Raw genomic sequence first — 14,301 nt, forward strand, 5'->3', positions numbered from 1 at the left:
TCTCTGTCTCTCTGTTTCTGTCTCTCTCTCTCTGTCTCTCTGTCTCTCTCTCTCTCTCCCTCTCCTCTCTCCATGAAAGAAAGAAAAACACAATCCTTAAAACAAATGACCTTAGTCAAACAAAAAACCTCCAAACCAAATGATGACCAGGTCCAAATGTGTGTGTGTGTGTATCATTTTGTGCCATGAATCAATCCATCACTATTCTGTTTGGAGGTGGGTAACAAGCAGGGGACTGCTGGTCAATATTTAACAAATGCCTGGGGAAGGTGGAGGAGGAATGTATGCACAGTACCTTTTTAAGTTTAATATGCATTATTAACATCTTCTCCATCCCTTTCTATAGAACAATCAACAAAACAATAGATCAAGCCCTTAATTTTAGTGTTTGCAAATTTCCAAGGTGGAAAGACTCACACTGAAAAATTTAATTTTTAAGAACCAGCTCAAGCAGATTGCTGCACACCCCTGGCACATGCCTAACCATTGGTTATCTGGACACATGATTGGTCATTGTATTGTTCAGAGTTCTAAAGTCTTTTCAGATTGTTTTTCTTAATAATGGTGTTGTGATCATATAAATTGTTCTCCTGGTTCTGATGACTTTAATCTGAATCTGTTAATGCAAGTTTCCCAGGTCTTACTGGGAATAATAATATATTGGGGGCAGCTAGGTGGCTCAGGGGTTTGAGAGTGAGGCCTGGATATGGAAAATCCTGGGTTCAAATTTGGATTCATACACTTCATATCTGTGTGACCCTGGACAAGTCACTTCATCCCCATTGTCTAGTCATCATTGCTTTTTTTTTTGTCTTGGAATTAATGAACAGTATTGATTCTAAGACAGAAGGTAAGAGTAAAAAAATAACTTCAAGGCTCCTCCAATCTTATTTCTGTCTTCTATCATCTCTACTAATATTATAAGTATAAAATGAAACCTTAAAGTTGTTTTAATTCCTGTTTCTTGGATAAATTATGGTGTAATATCAGCATAGCTGTAAACTGATCCCGCCATTTTGGAAAGAAATTTGAAACTGGATAGAAGAATGACCAAACCATTCATACCTTCTCACACAGCAGTCCCTCTATTGGGCCATAGCTACTGTATTGGTTGGTCTTGCTTAACTGCTTGTATCACAAAGGATGGGTTCTGGAGTTGGGGAAGGCATAATAGAAAATTGTCCTAAATAAAAGAGGACGTCAATATAAAATTACTCTTGCTTTTAAACCTAGATATGGCTTTACCAAGGAAGTGATGCACAAATATCAGGTATGTTGGTTTTTAAACCCAACCCTCTGTTATCCAGAATAAGTTGGGTACATTCATCAGATTTCATTACTTCATTCATCTCTTCAGGTAAATGGCAAGAAAATACTGAAGCTGCTGCAAGAGGTTTTTTGCTGGCTTCCATTGGCCACCCTTATTGACGAGAAAGTCCTGATAATTCATGGTGGGATTTCAGACAAGACCAATCTAGAACTTTTGGAAAAACTACAGAGGCACAAGGTATTAACAATCAATACAGATTTTCCTGTGATGTCAGAGCTCTATCACCACTAAAACATAATTGTTATTTAATTATTACTGGCTATCTAGAAAAGCTTTTACCTGAAAGACCCCTTGTCTAAATAATTTGGTCCCAAACTACTTCACTTTACCTTGCCATTGAAGAACAGGACCATGAGAGTCTTGTTTTCTTTACCTACATCTGCCATTCTAAGAGTCTGACCTTAGAGGGAGAATGCATTGATTCTAAGCACATGTAATAATATATATATATATATATATTTTACAATTTGCAAATCACATTAGGTATTATCCCATTGGATCTTCACAACTCTATAGAATAAGTGCTATTATTCTCTCCATTTTACATATAAGGAAGCTGAGGCATAGTGAGGTTAAATGACTTGTCAGGGGTCACAAAGCTTTTTATTTATTACTTACTAGTAATAAGTAACTATTACAACAATTATTCTCAAAAATGTTTTCAAGGTCAAAAGAAATTATCCAATCCAATGCTAAGAACTAAAAAATAGGGAATTTGTTTTTTGAGCAAGCTACCAGGAATCTGAGGTGCTTCTTAGAAGGATTGAATCTTATTTAGGTATTGCCAGATTTCTGTCTAATCTATTAAAAGACTTTTTGTCATGCAAAACACACTTGCATTTTGTTCATTGTTGTAAGAGCACACTCATACATAACCCAAACCCCAAAATAAAACTGTAAGTACACTGATGTGAAAGACCACTCCAATAGTTCTTTCTCTGGAGGTGGATAGCATTCCCTGTCATAACACTTTCAGGATTGTCACAGATCATTGCCAAGTTTTCACAGACCATCGTCCAATATTGCTGTTATGGGAGTTCTGCTTATTTCACTCTGCATCAGTTTCTATAGATCTGTCCAGCTTTTTCTGAATGCTTATCATTTCTTATAGTACAATATTATTCCATTACCAACATGTACCAGAATTTGTTCAGCCATTCTCCAACTGATGGACATCTCCTTAATTTCCAATTCTTTGCCACCACAAAAAGAGAGCAGTTATAAATATTTTTGTACAAGTAGGTTCTTTCCCCTTTTTAATTATCTTTTTGGGATACAAAATATACAAAAAGATAGTGGTATCACCAGGTCAAAGGGTATGCACAGTTTTATAGTCTTTTGGGTATAGTTTCAAATCGCTCTCCAGGATGCTTGGATCAGTTCACAACTCCACCAACAATGCATTAGTGTCCCTATTTTGCCATGTGCCCTCCACATTTACCACTTTCCTTAACTGCTATATTGGTCAATCTGATAGGTGTGAGATGGTACTTCAGCATTGTTTTAATTTGCATTTCTATTGCTGTCTAATCTAAACCAAAGAGACTGACTATAGCTAGTAGTTTCATGCAAAGATTGTGCCTAATTATGAAAATTAACCTCTAAAAATACTTCAAATTAAACCAATTACCAATTTTTTAAAAACCCTCTGACACACAAATATCAGGAAATATATGTTTTGGTTTTTTTAATTTCTATATTTAGACATGGCAATAAAATAATTCTCTCAAATTAGTGTACTAGAAGGGCTACAAGTGTCCTAAAATGATTTAAATGGATTATACTTAGTTATTATCTTCCATAAAGTGCGAGTTAAGCTTCAAAGGTTCAGAAACTCTTCCACCAATCCATAAGGTGCTGAACTGGAGTGTTGGTCTTATAAATAAAGACAAGGAGTTGGATGTTAAAAATATCATGAGGGTAGAAATGATAACACTTGCCAATTGAATGCATAGGAGGAATGAGGAAGAGTATAGAATCAGGGATAATGACAGGGCTGTGAATCTGGGAGAGAGGAAAGTTGGTGATATTCTCAGTAAAAATAAGGAAGTTCATTCAGAAAAGGAGTAATTGAGTCCTGTTTTGGATATGTCAATTTTAAGACGTCTAGGGGACATCCAGTTCGAAGTGTCTAGGAGGCAGTTGGAGAGGTAGTTCTGAAGCCTGGGAAAGAAACTGAGGCTGGATATAGTGCTCTGGAAAGCAGCCATATAGTGAGGATGATTAATCAAATGGGACCTGATATGATTACCAAGTGAGAAATACTTATCCAGAGTCACATTGCCAGGAAGTGTCTGAGGTCCAATTTGAACCCAGGACTTTCCCTCTCCAGTCTGGCACTCTATCCACTGCACTACCTAGCTGCCCCGTGTTTAAATTTTTAGTGTGAACATTCACTCTTCAGAAATCCTTAAATGCTACAAATCAGGACTTGATTTCTTGTTTTGTGGACTGATTAGTTTTAATCAAGTGATGGAGAAAATATTAATAATACACATTAAATTTACATCAAGCATTTTTCTCCCCCAGGGAGATGGTTGTTAAACATTTACCAGCATACTTCTGCATAAAGGTAAATCAATGATTTGTCCAGGGCTTCACTGTCAGAGGCCAGATCTGAAGCTGAATCCCTTTCTACCAGCCTAGAACTTTATCCTCTAAGCCACTGGATCTAAAACCTGGAGTCCTCAGACCGGCAAGAAATCCATAGTAGTTTGTGTCCCCTTCGATGGGGAAAAAATGGCATCTTTCTCTTTACCATCCTCCAAGTGAATCGAGCGTCTTCTCCAATGATTAGTTAAAACCACCCTCCTGAGAAGAACGTCCCTAAGCTTCACGGGAGGGGCCTCACCCTGAAACGTCACCCTTCTACCATGATCGCAGCTGTTCCACTGGCTTGTCCTATTTTCTTCCTCACACGAGTCTCTTCCCCTCTCCTCTCCCTTTTAGATTATTTCCACCATAAGTTATACAAAGAAAACGGAGAAAGAGAAACGGACAGAGGAAAGCCGAAGTAGCTCTTCCTGGTTATCCCTCAAAAGCCACTCTGTGCCCTCTTCACCCCTACGCTACAGCCGGCACAAGGGGAGCAGGTCCGCCAGTATCCCCTGCAGCTTCACGCCTGAGCGCAAGGAGATCTCCAAGAGGGTTCGGAAATCTGTGCAGTTGGAGTTAGAGAGATGCTGGCAGCAAGTGAGCTTCCCAGAATTCAAGGACAAGGAGGAGCCCTCGCTCTGCCCATCAAAAGCGGAACCAGACCCTTGCGATCTCCAAGACGTGAGCCATGAGGAGTGGAAGCAGGTGAGTGGCGCAACGGACGGTTCTCTTCTGGCAAAGGAAGAAAGACTCTAAAATGGTCCTATTTTTGTATAAGAAAGAATAGAGTCAGGGATCCTGGATTCAAATCTGATACTTCCTAACTGTGTGACTCTGGGCAAGTCATTTAACCCCAATTGTCTAGTCCTTAACACTCTTCTGTCTTGGAACCAATACACAGTATTGGTTCCAAGACGGAAGGTGAGGGTTTAAAAAAAAAATAAAATAAAATAAGGGAAAAGAAAGAATGAAATATATTAGACAACAGGGACTGGCTTTGAGGTTTGTTTGTTTGTTTTCATATTCCCAGTGTTTATCCTGGTACATAGTAAGGACTTACCAGTGAGTCGACAGTCAACAAACATTTATTAAGCACCTACTATGTGCCAGAAACTGTGATAAGTGCTGGAGAATCATAGAAAAGCACAGGACAGTTTGTGCACTCTGTCCAATAGAGAAGACAACGTGAAAACAGTTATGTAAGCACACAGGATCAATGAGAGATCACCAATAAAGTACTTGAAGATAGCCTGGAAGAGGGGCTAATTCAGGATAAGTTGTGACTAGGACGGGATGATTGGACGTTAACATTTCTGTTAGGTTATATTTATCAACATTTACTGGGTCAGAAATGTACATGTCTTATAAAATACAATAGTCTCAAAGACCCCTGAAAAAGGTCAAGGGAACCCCACCGAAGGTCTTTGGAGCATATTTTGAGAACTATTGGTGTGAAGTTTTAAATGGTAGCCAAAAATCTCAACTCACTGGCCTGACAGCAAGGCCATGTATTTGGTGGACTTTGTCTGAGGTGTCCAACTATATCTGAACTCACTGCTAGGAGATCTTTTATCCTTAATAAGCCCTGCATAGATCTCACTGCTTTCCAATCCAGTTTTAAAGTACTTTGACTACTTTAAAAGCACTTTGTCCTAGACCTAACTGATCAACCCAGTGTGCCCTCTTCAGGGTCATCTTATTATTGAAATTTAGGTCTACCAAAGTGTGTTTCTTCCCAATACGTTTGTACAGGTCAGGGATGGAATGTTTATCCTTTCTAATCAGATCCAGTTGACTTTCGTAAAGGTCTCTGAAGACCTAAACTCTGAAGACATATTATTTGACCCTTTAGGTACAGTACTAGAAGCATCTCAAAATAATTTCATTTTATTCTTGAGCATAGCCAATAATGAACTCTCCAATCCATCTTGCAATGGAATTGTAAAAGAAGGAGCATTTAGTTGATACATAAGCTACATGGCTCTCTAGGGGAAAGAAGTCTTTGTTTTCAAGAATTAAATCTCCTTTGCCCATGGCCATGTCTTAGACATTAGAAATGTGGCATGGGAATGTCTCCATGGAACTATCTGCTTGTTCTTGAGGAAATCACCAGAAGCTGGGAAGGGGGAGAGCACTGCCTCTGACCAAGGTCAAGGTCTACTCTAACAGAGACTTGAGGGCTTGACCTTGGAGGCAAGTATTCCTAAGGTCAGTACAGCCAAATCACAGGTTAAATTTTGATCCAGTTGCACCTCCTGTATCACTAATTGGTTTAACAGAGAGAATTTATCAGTGGTTGGGAAGTATTTGAATTTCATCCTGAGCTGGATGATGATGATGATTATGATGAAGAAGAAGAAGCATCTGATACTCAATATACTCAAGGAACAGGTGGTGATGAGGTGGAAGATCTAATAAGAGTAAATGAGGTAGATAGATTTGAGACAGTATGTCCCAAAGAATGTGGATCAGGTTGGTATTACTGTGGCTAGTCTTGAAAGAATTAGTACATATACTTCGCTAAAAAAGGATGACAGGAGGTGGGGCAAAAAATGGAGGAAAAAATGGAGAAAGGGATTTGGAAGAAAATAATGTAGAACAGAAAAATGGAATTATTGCAGTTCCTGTTGATGAAAACCTTTTTACTAGAGAGGATTTGAATGAATTAGAAGAATTACACACACTTGATTTAGAGGAATGACAACAAGCAAGTCAGATGAAAAAACCTGTCAGCATAAATTGAAATTGACTACATTGATTTTTTTCTCCTTCTTGAATTCTTTTTTATTTTTTAAACCCTACCTTAGAATCTTCCATCTTAAAGCAGAATATAATATAATAATATAATATAATATAATAATATAATATAATATAATAATATAATAGAGCTAGACAATGAGGTTAAGTGCCTTGTCCAGGGTCACACAGCTGGGAAGCGTTTGAGACTGTCTAGAATTTTTAAACAAGATGTTTATGGTTTCTCATACTGATTTCAGGAGGGCACCCCTCCCTCAAATCCCTCTTGCCCCCAAAAGAATATTCACCCATATCTCTTCAATTCTGACCTTGAGTACCCCTCTCTAGCCAGTTCAGAATGGGTCATAAGTAATCTAAAATATAATTATCATTACAGAAAAGATTTTCTAAATAATTGAAGCCAGGAGTATAACTGTTTTTTTTTTCCCCCAACGTGTGAGTTTTATTGGGCATTTGTCATCACAACATCCACGGTGAACTGGCTTGAAAGGGGTACTCAAGGTCAGTCACTCTCCGCTCCCTCCCTATGAGCTCTTACTCAAAGATGGCGTCACCCAAGTGTAGCCCCATGAGGTGGGTTTTGGCCGTGTATCTGGACATAGCCAGCCTCCATCTCTCATTGACTTGGTTAAGCCTCTCTTAGAAGAAGACTCCAGGGCATGATTATCTCATCAGGCATTCTCTCTGTAATCCATCCACTCGCTGTAGTCAATCAGCCTGAGCCGGGGAGAGCGTCCTCTCCCTTTGGGGGGAAATGCCGCACAATGATGGGAGAGCCCTTTAAAGAGCTTCCTCTTCTCTGCCCCGTGGTCAAAACGAATTTCGGGTGGATTTCAGGTGGTCGACATCCTGTGGAGTGACCCCATGGCCCAGGAGGGCTGCAAGGCCAACAGCGTCCGAGGAGGGGGCTGCTACTTCGGACCCAACGTGACGCAGCAGATGCTCCAAAGGCACAGCCTCCTGTTTCTGATCCGCTCCCACGAGTGTAAGCCGGAAGGTTACGAGTTCTGCCACAATCGCAAGGTGGGTGCCTCCTCGGAAAGGAGAGAGCGGACCACTGCCCCTCCACAACAAACAGCAGTCCTGTGGCCCACCCTCAACCCCCCCCAGGTCCAAGGCGGGAAGAGATGGGGAAGCTCGGCGAAGGGTCCCACCTTTCTCTCCTGTTTTGGTTTTAGGTACTGACCATCTTCTCTGCTTCCAACTATTATGAAGTGGGCAGCAACCGAGGTGCCTACGTTAAACTGGGGCCGGATCTGATACCGCACATCGTACAATATCAGACCAACAAGGCCACCCACACGCTGACCATGCAGCAAAGGTGAGGCTTGCCAGCGTTTGCAGAAGTAGCTAAAAGTTGTTTGAGATGTAGGGTGGGAGTGAATGTACTGATCTGCGTTGGGCTGGATTTCTGAACCTAGAAATTGCACTACATTGTTCTTGTTTTTGAGTGGGTTCAGTCATTTCCCACTCTTCGGGACTCCATTTAGGGTTTTCTTGGCAGACATGCTTGAGTGATTCACCATTTTACAGATAGGGAAACTGAGGCAAACAGGAATAAATGACTTGCTCAGGGTCACCCAGCTAGTAAGTGTCGGGCTGGATTTGAACTCAAAGATTATTCTTCCTGACTTCAGGTCTGGCACTCCATCTTCTGTACCACCTACCTGCATCAAATGGCAGCAAATAATTTTTTTTTTCCCCTGCAGAAGTCTCTTGTAACTCAGACTCTCAGGTTGAAGGACCTACACAATGCAGGTCTGGTTGATAGCCAGGCAAAGTATTCAGAAGTCCTGATATCCTTCCCCTCATTAATAAGAGATCTGATCAGATAAGGGCTTCCCAATAAACATTCCCTTAAGCTCAGAATGTATAATTTGGGAAATGGCTTCCATTGTGGAGATTTACAGAGTCTGCCCAGTGATTCAGCCTCGGGACTGGAATGCACCGTCACTTGTGGAACATAAAATATAATAAAAGGTGAATTTATGGGGTGATTGAGAACAGTACAAGAGAAGGGAGATCCCAGTTCCAAATCTGACTTCAGATATTTCTTAGCTGTGTGAACCTGGGCAAGTCACTTAACCCTCATATTACCTAGCCCTTACTGCTCTTCTGCCTTGGAACCAATACACAGTATTGATTTTAAGATGGAAAGTGAGTTTTTTTAAGTGAATTTGCTTGCAATAAGATTAAAAAGGATACAATTGCTAATTTCTAATTCAAATGGACATTGCTCACCTCTATCTCCACATTTGTCATGACAATATGAGGTCTTGATTTTTGGTATAAAGTGCTAGTCTGAAACTAATTTCTACCAGAATGCTTTGCAGTTTTCCCAGACCTTTTTGGCAAATGTCCATATCCCACAGGCAAGAGTTTGGGGTTCAAAAAAGATATTTGCTTCTTAATATTGTGAACCTAATCTAGTCCATTGTGTGGCAAGAAAATTTCTGGTTCAAGTGTTTTGATGCTACTGTGATAAGAGAAAAGACTGCAACGAGAAAGAAATTTGTCTATATTAATGAGAGAACTCTGGACTCTGGCACACCGAATGCACAATGAGGGTTCGGAAATAACAAGGGGTCATTATTTCCCCCTCTTAAAAGTTGCAAAATTGGGGGGAAGAGTTCCCCCTCTGCTTTTGGACTTTGAAATTTTCAGACAAGCTTCAGGTTTGCTTATTCTCTAGTCAGGGAAATAACCTTCTTCCCTTAAAGTTAAAACAACAAATCTGTCCCTCTCCAGGAATGGAGTATAAAAGGTGAAAAAATCCTGGGGTGTTGAAACTCCAAAACCCAGTAGGAAATTTCAGTACTTAAAAAAAAACTCAAATCACATTTCCATCACAATTTAGAGACGTATGGCAAACAGATCTCTTAATTCACAAATTCAATCTCTATTAGTTTACAAATGCTCTAAACTTCTGCAACCCAGAAGGAATCAATCTCTTTTGAAAGTTGGAAACTCACAGAGGTTTTTCCTCCCTCTTCTAAAACTTACTCTCCCACTAAAAGTCTAATTCAAAGTTTAGGAGAAATGTATAGTGTACATTTCTTGAGTTTAGCATCAGACTTGCAATAATTAGACATCAGTGAGAGTTAATTCAGGTATGAAGTGTGTCAACAATTAATTGAAACATATACACGATATCAGTTTCATAAGATCTTCCTCAGGATCAAGGGCTTTATATTTCTGCTATTAATATATAATATATATATATACATATATATGTTTCTTTGCAGAGTTTAATTAGACTAGAGTTCTTATATATTGGGGATAAATTTGACTTAGAATAATTTAATTTCAGAATCTACAGGCAATTACTACAAACTACAGGAATTACCAAGATTTAGCCAGTTACCAAAAACCTGGGGAATTTATTATCTCATAATCACTAACAAGTCATTATATATTATTCAGGGCAAAGTTGACATTTGTCAGATTGATATCACTAGTAAACAGAGATCCTTTCTGACCACCTGACAATTTCATCAGAACAGACCTGGCGATACTAGAAATATACTCAAAAATGTCATGGAGACTAGCCAAGATAATACAGTAATTTCAAATGACAAACAAATACATAAAATAGAAGAGGGAGAAAAAATAGTTTTTCAGTTTTGAATCCTTATCTAGTGCTTAAGAATCATTTTACCATTTTCCCCTCCATCTTGGAAAGACAAAAGCTTTTTTAGATTAGAAATTTAAAAAAAAATTTAACCCTTTCTTTCCATGTTAGAATTAATACTAAATATCATTCTGAAGGCAGAAGAGCAGTAAGGGCTAGGCAATTGGGGTTAAGTGACCTGCCCAAGCTAGAAATTGTCTGAGGCCAAATTTGAATCCAGAATCTTCCATCTCCTGGTCTGGCTCTATATCCACTGAGCCACCTACCCAGTTCAAGAAAAATAGTTTTTAATAATTTCTTCATTTGTTGTGAATTCTCATTTTTCATTTCTGATTCTAGCAATTTGGTTTTCCTCTTTCTTCTTGTTTAACCAAGTTAGTTAAATGATTCATCCATTTTACTGGGGTTTTTAATTTCTTTTCTTGAACAACTAACTTCTGGTTTGATTTATTAATTCATTGGGTTTGTTTTTAAAGTTTTAGTTTTCATTCCATTTCAGTCATCTCTTCTTTGATTTTCAGGATTTACATTTTGGTGTTTTCTAAGTTTGCTTTTATTTTTTAAATTATAAGCCCAATCAATTGGCCTTATTCTTTTTCTCTTTTGTTGATAAAAATGGGAACTTTTCCCTAAGGATTGCTTTGGCTGCATCCCAACATTTTTAGTAGATTTGATATAGTATTGCTTCTTTTTTTCCTTCTTACTTCATCTCACTGCCTCTAGCAAGAGACCATATGGAAAGAGAAGGGTTTTAGGGCCCAAGAGGCAGTAACCAAAGCCAATAGGACTTTTCCAAGAAAGTTGCAGTTGTTTTGCCAATCAAAAAAAGGCTGCTTCCAACTATGTTTAATTCCCAAGAGCAGTGTATACTACCCCATCTCTCCAAGGTATTCCCCTTTCTGCTACCACAGTTCTCCTGGAAGCCAGTTCTCTAGTATCCTCCATGTGGAAGGTTGTAACTGCCAAGAGAGCTGCTCATGCACCAGACCCCACTACATGCATTTCCCTCTATCTTCTTCTCTTCGACTTTCTCTTCTCTGCTCTCTGATTTCTCTTTGTCACAAGTTCTTACTCTTTATTTTTTTCCTTATTAGCCTTCTTCACAACCCCCCTCCAAGCTTAAGGTTCTATTTCAGTCCCCCCTCTTCCCTCCTCTGTATTTTTTCTTGTTTTGATTTTTAATTGAATGACTTTTTCTATATTAAACTCTGTGTAGCTTTTCTGTTCTTTGATCTAGTGATCAGATGAAAGAGGGATTCATGTCATGGTTGCTTCCCATTATTCCTTCCATATTTGTATAGACTTACTTGGGCAGCATGGTTATATGAGATAATAAATTCCCCAATTCTTGCCTCTTCTATCCAGTGTATCCTTTTTTCCTTCCCTTTTCTGTCTTCTTCCAAGATTCTCAAAACACAACAAAACCATTCTGTGGCCCTCCCTCATATTTGACTCTCTCTATGACCCCGATGACATTAGAGTTCTGAAAGTATTCTTATATCATCGTTCTCCTTCATTAAAATATAAATAGTTCAGCTTCCTAAAGTCCTTTGTTATTGATTATATGCTTTAATATTATTGTAACTGGCATTCATATAGCAACCACTTCTACATATTTTATCTTAATTGATCCAACAACCCTATGAGATGGGTGCTATTATTATCTTCATTTTACAGATGAGGAAACTGAGGCTGACCCAATGACTTATTCAGGCTTAGATATTTAATAAGTGTATAAGGCAGAATTCTAACAGGTCTTCCGGACTCTATGTCCAGCATTCTGAGCATTGTACCACCAAGAGGAATATATGATAAACTAATGAAGAGATGCTCTCAAAAATGAAATTCTGTTATATATCAACTATAACTGCATGGAAAACATGCAAAATATTTTTGTGTGTGAAAATAAAATGTCCTTTATTTGGTTCTAACATTTCTGTGCCTCCCTTTTAACTCCCTTTTATCAGGAAGTTCCACCCTACTTCCTGGGCCATCATTTCTTCATTACATTGACATATGTCAAGCCCCAAAGCATTTCATGAACAAAGTAATTTGAGAAATACTGCAATAGAATTTTGTGGCTATTTTTCTGTAAAAAAATTGAGTTTGTGGAAGTTTAGAATATATTTGTAATGCCCAGGAACCATAAGGGGAAAGCCAAAAGCAAAACAATGTATGTTTGATACACTTTGAAGTTTAATCTGTATTATGAACCTCTTCTCCATCATTTTATCTGGACTACCCAATCAAGAAAATGAAGCCCTCTGTAGTAATTGCTCCTTTTTCTGAATATTTAACAATCAGCTCTTTCAATTGGGAACAAGCTGGCTCCGGCATACTTTTGCCAGAAGGATAAACTGTCCATTGTTTGTCATAAGCTCATCTTTGAAAATGTTCCTTTTAAAATTTTTTATGTGATTGTACATGTAAAATTGATGAGATTATTTACCATCTCAAGGAGGGATTTACGAGGTTGGGGAGGTAGGGAATTGGGGACAATATTTTTTGGAAGTGTTGGAAACTGTTTTTACATGTGATTGTCTCATCCCCATCTAGGATTAGCAGAGTTGAGGAGTCAGCTCTGAGAGCACTTCGAGAGAAACTATTTGCTCATTCCTCTTCACTCCTTGCTGCATTTAAGAGCTATGATCCTGATGGAACTAGTGAGTAGATCCAAAAGCAATCAAAGATGTAGAATTAGGGTTATCTAGTTATCCATCTACCTCTCCATCTATCTATCTATCTATCTATCTATCTATCTATCTATCTATCTATCTATCTGTCTGTCTGTCTGTGTCTATCTACCTATCTATCTACCTATCCATCTATCTATCTATCTATCTATCTATCTATCTATCTATCTATCTATCTGTCTGTCTGTCTGTGTCTATCTACCTATCTATCTACCTATCCATCTATCTATCTATCTATCTATCTATCTATCTATCTATCTATCTATCTATCTATCTATCTATCCTTCTATACATCTACCCATCCATCCAATCTGCTGAGTTAAATGACCTGAATTAGGAACCAGAGGACCTCAGCTGGAATACTGGACAAGCCACTTCATAAACCTTAGTTTGCTTCAGAACCAGATCCATGAGCCTATGATACTTAGTCTGGCATTTAAAGACTCCTAACAGCATGACTTCAGCTTATCTTTCCAGACTGATTATTGTTATATTATATATTATCATTATATTATGTAATCAACTTAGATGTTGAATTGTATCTCCTTCCCACCTCCCAGCTCCTCTCTTTACCTGTGTACACCATGAAAAAAAAAAACATTTAATATGTTTGAGCCTCAGTTTTATTTATTTGCAACATAGGGATAATTGAGGCTCTGAATTTAGTAGACAAGGCCCTCCATTAGGCCATGACCCAAAGCAAGCTTGGTAGGCATCCATGTGGGAACTGCAATACATTTATGATTCCAAATGGCTTAGATGACAGAGATGAGATGAGATTTGAACCCAGCACTCAAATCCAGGACTTGGGACTCAAAATTCATTTTTCTATCCACTGTACCAAGAGTTTACAAAGAGTCTTTGTTGTTATTCAGTCATTTCAGTTGTGTCCAACTCTTTCATGGTCCCATTTGGGATTTTCTTGGCAAAGATACTGAAATGATTTATCATTTCCTTCCCCAACTCATTTTATAAATGAGGAAACTGAGGTAAACAGGATTAAGTGACTTGCCACGGATTATACAGTAAGTGTCTAAGACCAGTTTGAACTGAGGAAGATGAGTCTTCTGGACTTCAGGCCCAACATTCTTATGTACTATATTACCTAACTGCCCCTTTCAAAAAGCAGTTAATAGATAACTGGAGGTCCCAGAGATCCTTTTAGGGGATCCTCCTGATCTTCCGATCTCTTTTTAGGAGATCAAATCTAATTTCATAGTATAACTAGACTGTTTTAATTTTTAATGTGACAGATATTGATAGCTATAACTTACATAAAGAAAAACCCTTTGGGG

The 14,301-nt window shown here is 38.5% G+C and overlaps 1 protein-coding gene across 1 annotated transcript in view; it reads left to right on the forward strand.

Annotated features, from left to right (window-relative positions):
* Positions 1 to 14,301, forward strand: part of PPEF2 (protein phosphatase with EF-hand domain 2) — a 42,616-nt gene that overhangs the window by 16,973 nt on the left and 11,342 nt on the right. Inside the window, exons 8-13 of the mRNA XM_056803830.1 lie at positions 1,234 to 1,270; positions 1,358 to 1,507; positions 4,280 to 4,630; positions 7,520 to 7,705; positions 7,861 to 8,003; positions 12,870 to 12,976. Of these exons, the coding sequence (XP_056659808.1) occupies positions 1,234 to 1,270; positions 1,358 to 1,507; positions 4,280 to 4,630; positions 7,520 to 7,705; positions 7,861 to 8,003; positions 12,870 to 12,976 (974 nt within the window). The remainder of the gene's footprint in view (positions 1 to 1,233; positions 1,271 to 1,357; positions 1,508 to 4,279; positions 4,631 to 7,519; positions 7,706 to 7,860; positions 8,004 to 12,869; positions 12,977 to 14,301) is intronic.

The sequence above is a fragment of the Monodelphis domestica genome, chromosome 6 (genome assembly GCF_027887165.1).
Source record: "Monodelphis domestica isolate mMonDom1 chromosome 6, mMonDom1.pri, whole genome shotgun sequence".
In the NCBI taxonomy this organism is placed as follows: domain Eukaryota; kingdom Metazoa; phylum Chordata; class Mammalia; order Didelphimorphia; family Didelphidae; genus Monodelphis; species Monodelphis domestica.